The sequence below is a fragment of the Oncorhynchus keta genome, chromosome 37 (assembly GCF_023373465.1).
Source record: "Oncorhynchus keta strain PuntledgeMale-10-30-2019 chromosome 37, Oket_V2, whole genome shotgun sequence".
Taxonomy (NCBI): domain Eukaryota; kingdom Metazoa; phylum Chordata; class Actinopteri; order Salmoniformes; family Salmonidae; genus Oncorhynchus; species Oncorhynchus keta.
The window spans coordinates 25,258,887-25,275,612 of NC_068457.1; the positions used below are offsets into that span (position 1 = coordinate 25,258,887).

The window sequence follows — 16,726 nt, forward strand, 5'->3', positions numbered from 1 at the left end:
TAGCGCAGCTCATCCAGGATGGAACATCAATGTGAGCTGTTGCAAGAAGGTTTGCTGTGTCTGTCAGCGTAGTGTCCAGAGCATGGAGGCGCTACCAGGAGACAGGCCAGTACATCAGGAGACGTGGAGGAGGCCGTGGGAGGGCAACAACCCAGCAGCAGGACCGCTACCTCCGCCTTTGTGCAAGGAGGAGCACTGCCAGAGCCCTGCAAAATGACCTCCAGCAGGCCACAAATGTGCATGTGTCTGCTCAAACGGTCAGAAACAGACTCCATGAGGGTGGTATGAGGGCCCGATGTCCACAAGTGGGGGTTGTGCTTACAGCCCAACACTGTGCAGGACATTTGGCATTTGCCAGAGAACACCAAGATTGGCAAATTCGCCACTGGCGCCCTGTGCTCTTCACAGATGAAAGCAGGTTTACACTGAGCACATATGACAGACGTGACAGAGTCTGGAGACGCCATGGAGAACGTTCTGCTGCCTGCAACATCCTCCAGCATGACCGGTTTGGCGGTGGGTCAGTCATGGTGTGGGGTGGCATTTCTTTGGGGGGGAATACAGCCCTCCATGTGCTCGCCAGAGGTAGCCTGACTGCCATTAGGTAGACATCCTCAGACCCCTTGTGAGACCATATGCTGGTGTGGTTGGCCCTGGGTTCCTCCTAATGCAAGACAATGCTAGACCTCATGTGGCTGGAGTGTGTCAGCAGTTCCTGCAAGAGGAAGGCATTGATGCTATGGACTGGCCCGCCCGTTCCCCAGACCTGAATCCAATTGAGCACATCTGGGACATCATGTCTCGCTCCATCCACCAACGCCACGTTGCACCACAGACTGTCCAGGAGTTGGCGGATGCTTTAGTCCAGGAGACCATCCGCCACCTCATCAGGAGCATGCCCAGGCGTTGTAGGGAGGTCATACAGGCACATATAGGCCACACACACTACTGAGCCTCATTTTGACTTGTTTTAAGGACATTACATCAAAGTTGGATCAGCCTGTAGTGTGGTTTTCCACTTTAATTTTGAGTGTGACTCCAAATCCAGACCTCCATGGGTTGATCAATTTGATTTCCATTGATAATTTTTGTGTGATTTTGTTGTCAGCACATTCAACTATGTAAAGAAAAAAGTATTTAATAAGAATATTTCATTCATTCAGATCTAGGATGTGTTATTTTAGTGTATATTCAGTAGGATATAAAAGCAGGATTACTGAGACGTTCACTGGGGTCCATGACATTGCCCACGGCTTTGCAATGACACACTACACACACCCAGCGTCATTCAGAGTCATTATAATGTGTCTGATCTAGCATGTAAGCCCTGAGCTATTGCTAGTGGAAGTGAGCCAATAGCATTGACTGAAAGAGAGAAGGAGAGGGGGGGAATAGAGAGAGAAAGTGAAAGAGAGCGAGAGAGAGAGAGAGAGAGAGAGAGAGAGAGAGAGAGAGAGAGAGAGAGAGAGAGAGAGAGAGAGAGAGAGAGAGAGAGAGAGAGAGAGAGAGAGAGAGAGAGAGAGAGAGAGAGAGAGAGAGAGAGAGAGAGAGAGAGAGAGAGAGAGAGAGAGAGAGAGAGAGAGAGAGAGAGAGAGAGAGAGAGAGAGAGAATAATAGAAAATAATGAAAGAAAGATGATTCCCAGTTAACCTGGACATAAACAAGGACTAGGAGTCTAGAACAGTGAGGGGCTGTCTGATGCCCTGGGACTGAACATCTAATGCCTGACTTGATATCAAGTAAGGGAGCTGTCCACTGGGCATGTGGTGCTGAAATGGCCCCTTGGCTCTGAACAGAGGAGAAGGGGAGGTGGAGCCCACAGAGCGAGCACAGCGGGACAACTAAAACTATTAGTGTTGCTCCAGCAGACAGATAAGGAGTCAATGTTCAAATCAGGGGTCAAGGGTCAAAGAGTAATCTGGGAAAGGCCTTGGTAGCTCCACACAGTCTCAGAGACAAGCAATTTTTAAAAATCTGTCTTCAAAAAGCCTTGGACCTTATTTTTTCTGAGCAAACTTATAAGCAAACTAGAATGCTATTTGGCCCTAAACAGAGAGTACACAGTGGCAGAATATATATAGAGAGAGGAGATATAGAGAGAGGAGATATAGGAGGAGATATAGAGAGAGAGGAGATATAAGAGGAGATAGAGAGAGAGGAGATAGAGAGTGAGAGAGAAGCATAGCCTTGCTATTGAGAAAGGCCGTTGTAGGCAGACATTGCTCTCAAGAGAAGACAGGCTATGTGCTCACTGCCCACAAAATGAGGTCGAAACTGAGCGGCGCTTCCTAACCTCCTGCCAAATGTATGACCATATTAGAGACACATATTTCCCTCAGATTACACAGATCCACAAAGAATTTGAAAACAAACCCAATTTTGATAAACTCCCATATCTACTGGGGGAAATACCACAGTGTGACATCACAGCAGCAGGATTTGTGACCTGTTGCCATGAGAAAAGGGCAACTGTTCACCAACCAAGACTTCACAAAATGGGACAAACACCAAATTGAGACTCTGCACGCAGAATTCTGCAAAAATATCCTCCGTGTACAACGTAAAACACCAAATAATGCATGCAGAGCAGAATTAGGCCGATACCCACTAATTATCAAAATCCAGAAAAGAGCCATTAAATTCTACAACCACCTAAAAGGAAGCGATTCACAAACCTTCCATAACAAAGCCATCACCTACAGAGAGATGAACCTGGAGAAGAGTCCCCTAAGCAAGCTGGTCCTGGGGCTCTGTTCACAAACACAAACACACCCTACAGAGCCCCAGGACAACAGCACAATTAGACCCAACCAAATCATGAGAAAACAAAAAGATAATTACTTAACACATTGGAAAGAATTAACAAAAAAACAGAGCAAACTAGAATGCTATTTGGCCCTACACAGAGAGTACACAGCGGCAGAATACCTGACCACTGTGACTGACCCAAAATTAAGGAAAGCTTTGACTATGTACAGACTCAGTGAGCATAGCCTTGCTATTGCTCTCTCTCTCTCTCTCTCTCCCTCTCCCCCTCTCTCTCTCTCTCTCACACAATCTCTCTCTCACTCTCTCTCCCTCTTACACTCTCTTTCTCCCTCTCTCTCTCACTCTCCCTCTCACACCCTCTCTCTCACTCTCTCTCTCTCTCTCTCTCCCTCTCACACTCTCTCTCTCTCTCTCACACTCTCTCCCCTCTCACACTCTCTCTCCCTCTCTCACACACTTTCTCTCCCTCTCACACACTCTCTTTCTCTCCCTCTCACACCCTCTTTCTCTCCCTCCCTCTCACTCACACTCTTTCTCTCCCCTCCACTCTCTTTCTCTCTCTCACACTCTTTCTCTCTCACACCTCTCTCTCACTCACACTCTCTCTCCCTCTCACACTCTCTCTCTCTCTCTCTCTCTCTCTCTCTCTCTCTCTCTCTCTCTCTCTCTCTCTCTCTCTCTCTCTCTCTCTCTCTCTCTCTCTCTCTCTCTCTCTCTCTCTCTCTCTCTCTCTCTCTCTCTCTCTCTCTCTCTCTCTCTCTCTCTCTCTCTCTCTCTCTCTCTCTCTCTCTCTCTCTCTCTCTCTCTCTCTCTCTCTCTCTCTCTCTCTCTCTCTCTCACACACACTCTCTCTCTCACTCTCTCTCTCTCTCACTCTCTCTCTCTCACTCTCTCTCCCTCTCACACTCTCTCTCTAACCTTCTATAGAAAGACAGGTGTGATATTCTAAATTCTCCATTCATGGCCAGTGATTTGACTGTATCATTAGTTGTCAATAGTGCAACCTCTTCACTCAGCTCTCTCTGAAACACCTCACTGTTTCAGCAGAAGAGAAGAGAGGAGAAGGGCTGCTGGACAGCATAGCACATCAAAAACCCTCCTTTCAACCAATCAGAGAGGAGAAGGGCTGCTGGATGCAGTTTCCATGAAGTGTCATCAAGTAGGGGAGGAGGGGAGGTGGGGAGGCGGGGAGGAGGGCAGTTAGGGAGGAGGGGAGGTGGGGAGGCGGGGAGTTGGGGAGTTGGGGAGGTGGGGAGGAGGGAGGTGGGGAGGCGGGGAGGAGGGGAGTGGGAGAGGTGTGGGAGGTGGGGAGGAGGGGAGTGGGAGAGGTGGGGAGTGGGAGAGGTGGGGAGTGGGAGAGGTGGGGAGGTGGGGAGGAGGGGAGTGGGAGAGGTGGGGAGGTGGGGAGTGGGAGAGGTGGGGAGTGGGAGAGGTGGGGAGGTGGGGAGTGGGAGAGGTGGGGAGGTGGGGAGGTGGGGAGTGGGAGAGGTGGGGGTGGGAGAGGTGGGGAGGTGGGGAGTGGGAGAGGTGGGGAGGTGGGGAGGAGGGGAGGTGGGGTGGGGAGGTGGGAGGTGGGGAGGAGGGGAGGTGGGGAGTGGGAGAGGTGGGGAGGAGGGGAGGTGGGGAGTGGGAGAGGTGGGGAGGGAGAGGTGGGGAGTGGGAGGGTGGGGTGGGGGAGTGGGAGAGGTGGGGTGGGGAGTGGGAGGTGGGGAGTGGGGAGGTGGGGAGGTGGGGAGAGAGGTGGGGAGGTGGGGAGTGGGAGAGGTGGGGAGTGGGAGAGGTGGGGAGGTGGGGAGTGGGAGAGGTGGGGAGGTGGGGAGGAGGGGAGGTGGGGAGTGGGAGAGGTGGGGAGGTGGGGAGGAGGGGAGGTGGGGAGTGGGAGAGGTGGGGAGGTGGGGAGGAGGGGAGGTGGGGAGTGGGAGAGGTGGGGAGGTGGGCAGGAGGGGAGTGGGAGAGGTGGGGAGGTGGGGAGTGGGAGAGGTGGGGAGGTGGGGAGGAGGGGAGGTGGGGAGTGGGAGAGGTGGGGAGGTGGGGAGGAGGGGAGGTGGGGAGTGGGAGAGGTGGGGAGGTGGGCAGGAGGGGAGTGGGAGAGGTGGGGAGGTGGGGGAGTGGGAGAGGTGGGGAGGTGGGGAGGAGGGGAGGTGGGGAGTGGGAGAGGTGGGGAGGTGGGGAGTGGGGGAGGTGGGGAGTGGGAGAGGTGGGGAGGTGGGTATGTATTCAAAGTGTATGTGTTAGGGTCATAGGGTGTGTGTGTTTGTGCTTAGGTGGGCTTGGCAGACTGGGCAGTAGTCCCAGATCGTCACCCCCCCCATCGACCCTATTTCTACCCCCCACCACAATAAGATCCAGGATCATGGAAATGAATGAGTGCGTCCACTCAGACTCTCCCTTGCCAGAGGAAGACTGATTGAGATGGATGTGTGTGTTCTTCCATCAGCCTCTCTGTGCTGCAGCGTTGTGGGACTGCAGCAGGCGGGGCAGTAAACTGACAGCTGTCTATAACACTGTGGTTTCACCTGTAAATGATCCTAACGCTCCCCGACAGCTCCTACTTTGGAATGGAACTGGGAGGCCAGGTCAACTGCGGGCGTACACACTAACAAGTGAACGCACACACACATCCCCTCCAATGAATACCAAGCGTACTCTCCAGTCTAGTAATACATCCCTGCAACTTCATCTCCATGCTCCAACAATGAGAGATGGACATCATGTTGAGGTAGTTGTGTACTTTATGGGTCAGTTAAATATTCTGTCCAGGGTTTAGCAAGCTAAGGTGTGGAGTTAACAGTTTGGAAGACTCCATTTTGACACAGTGCACTATGATGTGTAGAGTCCATGTGCAGCACAAGGTGTACTGTATCTTATTCAACACCATGTCAGGGTTTTACAGAGATCGTATCCTTTTCAGAAATACATCAAGTACATGTTGTGAAATCCTTCACATCATATCCACTCTTAACCCCGCACCAGTATAGTAATGTAATGTCTAATTCCCTGAGCTGATTGGTTGAGTCACAATGAACCCAGGATGACCCTTGACCCTTCACCTCTGTCTCCAGGAAGCGGCGCAGAGCCCTCTTCTTCTTGATGCTCTTACGGCGCACGTAGACCGCCACGCTCAGCGCCACGATGACGATGACAAACAGAGCACCGATCACCCCGGCCGCGATGAGGGGCGTCCTGCAGACAGAGTAAGAGACAGGCCCGTATGTCACCAACATGTATGGCTCCATTATGGAACTGTGTGTGTGTGTGTGTGTGTGTGTGTGTGTGTGTGTGTGTGTGTGTGTGTGTGTGTGTGTGTGTGTGTGTGTGTGTGTGTGTGTGTGTGTGTGTGTGTGTGTGTGTCATGTCCATGTCCATGTCCATGTCCCGTAGCTCCTCAGACAAGACAACAATTCCACCAGTGGGTCCTATCTGATCTGAGTCTCTCCTCTCCTGTATCATTATACATCATTAAGTACTGTGTATCATTTTACATCATTAAGTACTGTGTATCATTTATACATCATTAAGTACTGTGTATCATTATACATCATTAAGTACTGTGTATCATTATACATCATGAAGTACTGTGTATCATTATATATCATTAAGTACTATGTATCATTTCTTAATATCTCCAACAGGTTTTCTTAATACCTCCAACAGGTTTTTTTAATACCTCCAACAGGTTTTCTTAATATCTCCAACAGGTTTTCTTAATACCTCCAACAGGTTTTCTTAATACCTCCAACAGGTTTTCTTAATACCTCCAACAGGTTTTCTTAATACCTCCAACAGGTTTTCTTAATACCTCCAACAGGTTTTCTTAATACCTCCAACAGGTTTTTTTAATACCTCCAACAGGTTTTCTTAATACCTCCAACAGGTTTTTTTAATATCTCCAACAGGTTTTTTTAATACCTCCAACAGGTTTTTTTAATACCTCCAACAGGTTTTCTTAATACCTCCAACAGGTTTTCTTAATATCTCCAACAGGTTTTTTTAATATCTCCAACAGGTTTTCTTAATATCTCCAACAGGTTTTTTTAATATCTCCAACAGGTTTTCTTAATACCTCCAACAGGTTTTTTTAATATCTCCAACAGGTTTTTTAATACCTCCAACAGGTTTTTTAATACCTCCAACAGGTTTTTTAATACCTCCAACAGGTTTTTTTAATACCTCCAACAGGTTTTTTAATATCTCCAACAGGTTTTCTTAATACCTTCAACAGGTTTTTTAATATCTCCAACAGGTTTTTTAATACCTCAAACAGTTTTTTTAATATCTCCAACAGGTTTTTTAATACCTCCAACAGGTTTTCTTAATATCTCCAACAGGTTTTTTTAATATCTCCAACAGGTTTTTTTAATATCTCCAACAGGTTTTTTAATACCTCCAACAGGTTTTCTTAATACCTCCAACAGGTTTTTTAATACCTCCAACAGGTTTTTTAATATCTCCAACAGGTTTTTTTAATACCTCCAACAGGTTTTTTTAATATCTCCAACAGGTTTTTTTAATACCTCCAACAGGTTTTTTTAATACCTCCAACAGGTTTTCTTAATATCTCCAACAGGTTTTATTAATATCTCCAACAGGTTTTCTTAATACCTCCAACAGGTTTTCTTAATATCTCCAACAGGTTTTTTTAATATCTCCAACAGGTTTTTTTAATATCTCCAACAGGTTTTATTAATATCTCCAACAGGTTTTATTAATATCTCCAACAGGTTTTATTAATATCTCCAACAGGTTTTTTTAATATCTCCAACAGGTTTTATTAATATCTCCAACAGGTTTTTTTAATATCTCCAACAGGTTTTATTAATATCTCCAACAGGTTTTTTTAATATCTCCAACAGGTTTTTTAATATCTCCAACAGGTTTTTTAATATCTCCAACAGGTTTTTTAATACCTCCAACAGGTTTTTTTAATACCTCCAACAGGTTTTTAATATCTCCAACAGGTTTTCTTAATACCTTCAACAGGTTTTTAATATCTCCAACAGGTTTTTTAAGACCTCCAACAGTTTTTTTAATATCTCCAACAGGTTTTTAATACCTCCAACAGGTTTTCTTAATATCTCCAACAGGTTTTTAATATCTCCAACAGGTTTTTTTAATATCTCCAACAGGTTTTTAATACCTCCAACAGGTTTTTAATACCTCTAACAGGTTTTTTTAATATCTCCAACAGGTTTTTAATATCTCCAACAGGTTTTTTTAATACCTCCAACAGGTTTTTTTAATATCTCCAACAGGTTTTTTTAATACCTCCAACAGGTTTTTTTAATACCTCCAACAGGTTTTTTTAATACCTCCAACAGGTTTTTTTAATACCTCCAACAGGTTTTTTAATACCTCCAACAGGTTTTCTTAATACCTCCAACAGGTTTTTTTAATACCTCCAACAGGTTTTTTTAATACCTCCAACAGGTTTTTTTAATACCTCCAACAGATTTTTTTAATACCTCCAACAGGTTTTTTAAATACCTCCAACAGGTTTTTAATACCTCCAACAGGTTTTTTTAATATCTCCAACAGGTTTTTTAATACCTCCAACAGGTTTTTTAATACCTCTAACAGGTTTTTAATATCTCCAACAGGTTTTTAATATCTCCAACAGGTTTTTAATACCTCCAACAGGTTTTTTTAATATCTCCAACAGGTTTTTAATACCTCCAACAGGTTTTTTTAATACCTCCAACAGGTTTTCTTAATACCTCCAACAGGTTTTCTTAATACCTCCAACAGGTTTTTTAATATCTCCAACAGGTTTTCTTAATACCTTCAACAGGTTTTTTAATATCTCCAACGGGTTTTTTAATACCTCCAACAGTTTTTTTAATATCTCCAACAGGTTTTTTAATACCTCCAACAGGTTTTCTTAATATCTCCAACAGGTTTTTTTAATATCTCCAACAGGTTTTTTAAATATCTCCAACAGGTTTTTTTAATATCTCCAACAGGTTTTTTTAATACCTCTAACAGGTTTTTTTAATATCTCCAACAGGTTTTTAATATCTCCAACAGGTTTTTTTAATACCTCCAACAGGTTTTTTAATATCTCCAACAGGTTTTTAATACCTCCAACAGGTTTTTTAATACCTCCAACAGGTTTTTTTAATACCTCCAACAGGTTTTTTAATACCTCCAACAGGTTTTTTAATACCTCCAACAGGTTTTCTTAATATCTCCAACAGGTTTTTTTAATATCTCCAACAGGTTTTTTTAATATCTCCAACAGGTTTTTTAATACCTCCAACAGGTTTTCTTAATACCTCCAACAGGTTTTTTAATACCTCCAACAGGTTTTTTTAATATCTCCAACAGGTTTTTTAATACCTCCAACAGGTTTTTTTAATACCTCTAACAGGTTTTTTTAATATCTCCAACAGGTTTTTTAATATCTCCAACAGGTTTTTTTAATACCTCCAACAGGTTTTTTAATATCTCCAACAGGTTTTTTTAATACCTCCAACAGGTTTTTTTAATACCTCCAACAGGTTTTTTTAATACCTCCAACAGGTTTTTTTAATACCTCCAACAGGTTTTTTTAATACCTCCAACAGGTTTTTTTAATACCTCCAACAGGTTTTTTAATACCTCCAACAGGTTTTCTTAATACCTCCAACAGGTTTTTTTAATACCTCCAACAGGTTTTTTTAATACCTCCAACAGGTTTTTTTAATACCTCCAACATATTTTTTTAATACCTCCAACAGGTTTTTTAAATACCTCCAACAGGTTTTTTAAATACCTCCAACAGGTTTTTTAAATACCTCCAACAGGTTTTCCTTTAAATGTTTAAATTTGCTAACCCTCTCCTCTCCTCCCTCTATCTTTCCTTCCCCCTCCCTCCCTATCCCTCTATCCTTCCCTCCCTCTTTCCTTCCCTCCCCCCTCTATCCCTCTATCCTTCCTTCCCTCCCTCTTTCCTTCCCTCCCTCCCTCTATCCCTCTATCCTTCCCTCCCTCTTTCCTTCCCTCATTCCCTCTATCCCTCTATCCTTCCTTCCCTCCCTCTATCCCTCTATCCTTCCTTCCCTCCCTCTTTCCTTCCCTCCCTCCCTCTATCCTTCCGTCCCTCTTTCCTTCCCTCCCTCTTTCCTTCCCTCCCTCCCTCCCTCTATCCCTCTTTCCTTCCCTCCCTCCCTCTATCCCTCTATCCTTCCTTCCCTCCCTCTTTCCCCCCCCCCCTCCCTCTATCCCTCTATCCTTCCCTCCCTCTGTCCTTCCCTCCCTCTCTCTATCCCTCTGTCCTTCCATCCCTCTTCCCTTCCCCACTTTAGGCTACCCAACACCAAGGTAGGCCTTGGGTAACATTTTGCACCTGAGTCAAGGACCAGAGAAACAACCCTACTAGTGATTGAAGACATTAAGAGGCAATTGGAAGACTCATGTTCCAAGCAGCAGACGGGAGCATGTGGATACGAGGGTCCTCTGCTGGGTTGTCAAAGAGCGGGGTTCAGAACCATTGATTTTTTGCGGTCCTCAAAAAGGGGCTTGAAATTTACAGAGAGGCAAGACCAGATATAATGAGATATATGGGGCATGTTGAGAATAGAGAGGCAAGACCAGATATAATGAGATATATGGGGCATGTTGTAAACAGAGAGGCAAGACCAGATATAATGAGATATATGGGGCATGTTGAGGGGCATAAACAGAGAGGCAAGACCAGATATAATGAGATATATGGGATGGGGCATGTTGTAAACAGAGAGGCAAGACCAGATATAATGACATATATGGGATGGGGCATGTTGTAAACAGAGAGGCAAGACCAGATATAATGACATATATGGGATGGGGCATGTTGTAAACAGAGAGGCAAGACAGATATAATGAGATATATGGGATATAATGACCAGATATAATGAGATATATGATGGGGCATGAGAGGCATATAATGACATATATGGGATGGGGCATGTTGTAAACAGAGAGGCAAGACCAGATATAATGACATATATGGGATGGGGCATGTTGTAAACAGAGAGGCAAGACCAGATATAATGAGATATATGGGATGGGGCATGTTGTAAACAGAACAGATATAATGAGGCAAGACCAGATATAATGAGATATATGGGATGGGGCATGTTGTAAACAGAGAGGCAAGACCAGATATAATGAGATATATTGGGCATGTTGATAATGAGATATATGGGATGGGGCAGGAGGCAAGACCAGATATAATGAGATATATGGGGCATGTTGAGATAGAGAGGCAAGACCAGATATAATGAGATATATGGGATGGGGCATGTTGTAAACAGAGAGGCAAGACCAGATATAATGAGATATATGGGATGGGGCATGTTGTAAACGGAGAGGCAAGACATTTACATTACATTTACATTACATTTAAGTCATTTAGCAGACGCTCTTATCCAGAGCGACTTACAAATTGGTGCATTCACCTTATGACATCCAGCAGGTTTTTTAAGACCAGATATAATGAGATATACGGGGCATGTTGTAAACAGAGAGGCAAGACCAGATATAATGAGATATACGGGGCATGTTGAGGATAGAGAGGCAAGACCAGATATAATGAGATATATTGGGCATGTTGAGGATAGAGAGGCAAGACCAGATATAATGAGATATATGGGGCATGTTGAGGATAGAGAGGCAAGACCAGATATAATGAGATATACGGGGCATGTTGAGGATAGAGAGGCAAGACCAGATATAATGAGATATATGGGATGGGGCATGTTGTAAACAGAGAGGCAAGACCAGATATAATGAGATATATGGGGCATGTTGAGGACAGAGAGGCAAGACCAGATATAATGAGATATATGGGGCATGTTGAGGATAGAGAGGCAAGACCAGATATAATGAGATATATGGGGCATGTTGAGGATAGAGAGGCAAGACCAGATATAATGAGATATATGGGATGGGGCATGTTGTAAACAGAGAGGCAAGACCAGATATAATGAGATATACGGGGCATGTTGAGGATAGAGAGGCAAGACCAGATATAATTAGATATATTGGGCATGTTGAGGATAGAGAGGCAAGACCAGATATAATGAGATATATGGGGCATGTTGAGGATAGAGAGGCAAGAGAGAGAGAGAGAGAAAAAGAGAGGGGGGGAGAGAATTAATTGAGAGAGAGAGAGAGAGAGAGAGAGAGAGAGAGAGAGAGAGAGAGAGAGAGAGAGAGAGAGAGAGAGAGAGGGAGAGAGAGAGAGAGAGAAAAAGAGAGAGGGGGAGAGAATTAATTGAGAGAGAGAGAGAGAGAGAGAGAGAGAGAGAGAGAGAGAGAGAGAGAGAGAGAGAGAGAGAGAGAGAGAGAGAGAGAGAGAGAGAGAGAGAACGAGAGAGAGAGGTGAAACCTGAGACAGTGAGTCAGAGAGTTACAGCGAGAATAAAGAGAGAGGTTCTAGTGATAGAGACTGAGCCTGATGTCAAAGCAGTGAAAGCCCAGCGGACACTGTGTTGATCATCTTACCTGTCCATCATTCCAACACAGTCTTGGAGCCGAGGCCCAATGCAGCTGAGGAGAGAATCATCAGTAGTCAGCTTACAGAAACACTTCAGTAACCTCAACAATAAGCATCCACCAACTCTTTACAAAGTGTGCACATACTATGAACAAATTCCATCACGCATAAACATGAATAACCAATTCATAAGCACTTCTAATAGCTGGTTGATGAAAGTCATTATTGAGTGAACATAACAAGCTATACGTGAACATAGCTCAACGGTCCAAGACTGTCAACCTACTTAGTAAGAGAGACATAACGAGGGGATGAAGTCCTGACCAGCTACTGAGAGGTAGAGATGATACAGACTATGGAGGTGTATAACACACAGACAGACAGACAGACAGACAGACAGACAGACAGACAGACAGACAGACAGACAGACAGACAGACAGACAGACAGACAGACAGACAGACAGACAGACAGGTAGACAGGTAGACAGGTAGACAGGCAGACAGGCAGACAGAAAGACTGACAGACAGGCAGACAGCAAGAGACAGAGATAGAGAGGCAGACAGAAAGAAAGAGTCTTTCTGTCTGTCAGTCTGCCTGTCTGCCTGTCTGTCAGTCTGTCAGTCTTTCTGTCTGTCAGTCTGCCTGTCTGTTTGTCTGTCAGTCCTTCTGGCAGACAGGTAGACAGGCAGACAGGTAGACAGGCAGACAGGCAATGTGGACTGATTAAAACAAGGCCATTGGGCGTCTCTCTCATTATCTATAACACATTTAAAGAGGATTGTAATCAGCCTCTGACACAAAGACAGTCAGAGTCTGAGACAGAGCGAATTACACAGCTAATTAAGAGGAGCTGCCTTGGAATGCCATTCAAAGTCTGCCTCGCTCCAGAAATGAAGAAACGGCCCCCAACAGCTAATTAGCAGACAATTAGTGTATCCGGTCTATGGCTCGTTGCTGTTTGTGATATGATAATTCCTCTAGTGTGCCACGTTTGTAAACATCCGGATTGATCAGCTAGTTTAGTCACACACCAAAGACAGCAAGTCTCAGACCACCCATGTATGTATCAGAGAGGAATCTGGAGTATGACTGCTGATCTAGAATCAGTTTAGTAATTTAGCTCATAATAAATATGATTATATGGACTGGTGTGGTTTTGATTCTAGATCAGTTTAATAAATATGATTATATGGACTGGTGTGGTTCTGATTCTAGATCAGTTTAATAAATATGATTATATGGACTGGTGTGGTTCTGATTCTAGATCAGTGTAATAAATATGATTATATGGCCTGGTGTGGTTCTGATTCTAGATCAGTTTTATAAATATGATTATATGGACTGGTGTGGTTTTGATTCTAGATCAGTTTAATAAATATATTTATATGGACTGGTGTGGTTCTGATTCTAGATCAGTTTAATAAATATGATTATATGGACTGGTGTGGTTCTGATTCTAGATCAGTGTAATAAATATGATTATATGGCCTGGTGTGGTTCTGATTCTAGATCAGTTTTATAAATATGATTATATGGACTGGTGTGGTTCTGATTCTAGATCAGTGTAATAAATATGATTATATGGCCTGGTGTGGTTCTGATTCTAGATCAGTTTAATAAATATGATTATATGGACTGGTGTGGTTCTGATTCTAGATCAGTGTAATAAATATGATTATATGGACTGGTGTGGTTCTGATTCTAGATCAGTGTAATAAATATGATTATATGGACTGGTGTGGTTCTGATTCTAGATCAGTTGAATAAATATGATTATATGGACGGGTGTGGTTCTGATTCTAGATCAGTGTAATAAATATGATTATATGGACTGGTGTGGTTCTGATTCTAGATCAGTGTAATAAATATGATTATATGGACTGGTGTGGTTCTGATTCTAGATCAGTGTAATAAATATGATTATATGGCCTGGTGTGGTTCTGATTCTAGATCAGTTTAATAAATATGATTATATGGCCTGGTGTGGTTCTGATTCTAGATCAGTGTAATAAATATGATTATATGGACTGGTGTGGTGGACTGGTGTGGTTCTGATTCTAGATCAGTTTAATAAATATGATTATATGGACTGGTGTGGTTCTGATTCTAGATCAGTTTAATAAATATGATTATATGGCCTGGTGTGGTTCTGATTCTAGATCAGTGTAATAAATATGATTATATGGACTGGTGTGGTGGACTGGTGTGGTTCTGATTCTAGATCAGTTTAATAAATATGATTATATGGACTGGTGTGGTGGACTGGTGTGGTTCTGATTCTAGATCAGTGTAATACATATGATTATATGGACTGGTGTGGTGGACTGGTGTGGTTCTGATTCTAGATCAGTTTAATAAATATGATTATATGGACTGGTGTGGTGGACTGGTGTGGTTCTGATTCTAGATCAGTTTAATAAATATGATTATATGGACTGGTGTGGTGGACTGGTGTGGTTCTGATTCTAGATCTAAGGTGGATCACTTTTCTTCAGTTGAATTCTGCCATTACATGCAGTGTGATGATGTAGACCTTTGCTGCATCTCCTTTGTTCTAAGACCCCCTTTGCTATGAATCCCCTAAATAAGATCTGGTGCAACCAATTACCTTCAGATGTCACATAATTAGTTAAATAAAGTCTACCTGTGTGCAAGCTAAGTGTCACATGATCTGTCACATGATCTCAGTATATATACACCTATTCTGAAAGGCCCCAGAGTCTGCAACACCACTAAGCAAGTGGCACCACCAAGCAAGCGGCACCATGAAGACCAAGGAGCTCTCCAAACAGGTCAGGGATGAAGTTGTGGGGAAGTATAGATCAGGGTTGGGTTATAAAAAAATATCAGAAACATTGAACATGGGCACCATTAAATCCATTATTAAAGAATGGAAAGAATATGGCACCACAACAAACCTGCCAAGAGAGGGCCGGCCACCAAAACTCACGGACCAGGCAAGGAGGGCATTAATCAGAGAGGCAACAAAGAGACCAAAGATAACCCTGAAGGAGCTGCAAAGCTCCATAGCGGAGATTGGAGTATCTGTCCATAGGACCACTTTAAGCCGTACACTCCACAGAGCTGGGCTTTAGGGAAGAGTGGCAAGAAAAAAAAACATTGCTTAAAGAAAAAATGAGCAAACACATTTCTCGGGGTCTCCCACATGCCTTTTGGAGAACACCATCGTTTTGGAAAAACCATGTTTTACAACTCTAATTGCTGCAAAAGGTGCCATTACAAAGTATCAACTTTGGGGGGGTGAATAGTTAAGCTCAATTTTTCATTTTTGGGGGTCTTATTTGTTGTTTGCAAAACATCTATTTTAATTCCAGGTTGTAAGGCAACGAAACAGAAAAAATACCAAGTAGGGTGAATACAAGCCTCTGTACTACCATATCCCCATTCAAAGGCACTTAAACGTCTTTTACTCTCAGACTGGCACACTTACAATATCAATGTCTCAACTGTCTTAAAACAGATCCTTCTTTAACCTGTCTCCTCACCTTCATCGACACTGATTGAAGTGGATTTAACAGGTAACATCAATAAGGGATCATAGCTTTCACCTGGATTCACCAGGTCAGTTTATGTAATGGAAAGAGCAGGTGTTCTTAATGTTTTGAATACTCAGTGTATATATCAATGACTTGGTGAGAGCACTAGAACAGCCTGCAGCACCCGACCGCACTCTACTAGAATCTGATGTCAAATGTCCACTGTTGGCTGATGATCTGGTGCTTCTGTCACCAACCAAGGAGGGCCTACAGCAGCACCTAGATCTTCTGCACAGTGTCTGTTAGACCGGTGGTCCTGACAGTGTTACAGAAAAGGTCCAGTCGCCAGGCCCACAAACACAAATTCCATCTGAACACCGTTGAAATAGAGCACACAAAAAACGATACATACCTCGGCCTAAACATCAGCACCACAAGTAACTTCCACAAAGCTGTGAACGATCTGAGAGACAAGGCAAGAAGGTCCTTCTATGCCATCAAAAGGAACATAAAATTTGACATCCCAATGAGGATCTGGCAAAAAACAAGTGAATCAGGTATAGAACCTCACCAACCAAGACTTGACTAAATGCGACCAACACCAAATTGTGACTGCATGCAGAATTGTGAAATAATATCCTCTGTGTATAAAATAAAACACCAAATAATGAACGCAGAGAGAAATTAGGACGATACCCGTTAATGATCAAAATCCTGAAAGGAGACGTTAAATTCTACAACCACCTAAAAGGAAGCGATTCCAAAACCTTCCATCACCTACAGAGAGATGAACCTGGAGAAGAGTCCCTTAGGCAAGCTGGTCCTGGGGCTCTGTTCACAAACACACCCTACAGAGAGATGAACCTGGAGAAGAGTCCCCTAGGCAAGCTGGTCCTGGGGCTCTGTTCACAAACACACCCTACAGAGAGATGAACCTGGAGAAGAGTCCCTTAGGCAAGCTGGTCCTGGGGCTCTGTTCACAAACACAAACACACCCTACAG

At 43.7% G+C, this 16,726-nt stretch overlaps 1 protein-coding gene across 3 annotated transcripts in view; it reads right to left on the minus strand.

The window, feature by feature from the left end:
* The window catches only part of LOC127916785 (receptor tyrosine-protein kinase erbB-4-like), a 419,139-nt gene that overhangs the window by 97,883 nt on the left and 304,530 nt on the right, over window positions 1-16,726 (minus strand). For all 3 annotated transcript variants that reach the window (XM_052499916.1, XM_052499915.1, XM_052499917.1), the window contains 2 exons: window positions 12,235-12,279; window positions 5,820-5,952 (listed from right to left, as the gene is read on the minus strand). In XM_052499916.1, coding sequence (XP_052355876.1) covers window positions 5,820-5,952; window positions 12,235-12,279 — 178 coding nt within the window. The remainder of the gene's footprint in view (window positions 1-5,819; window positions 5,953-12,234; window positions 12,280-16,726) is intronic.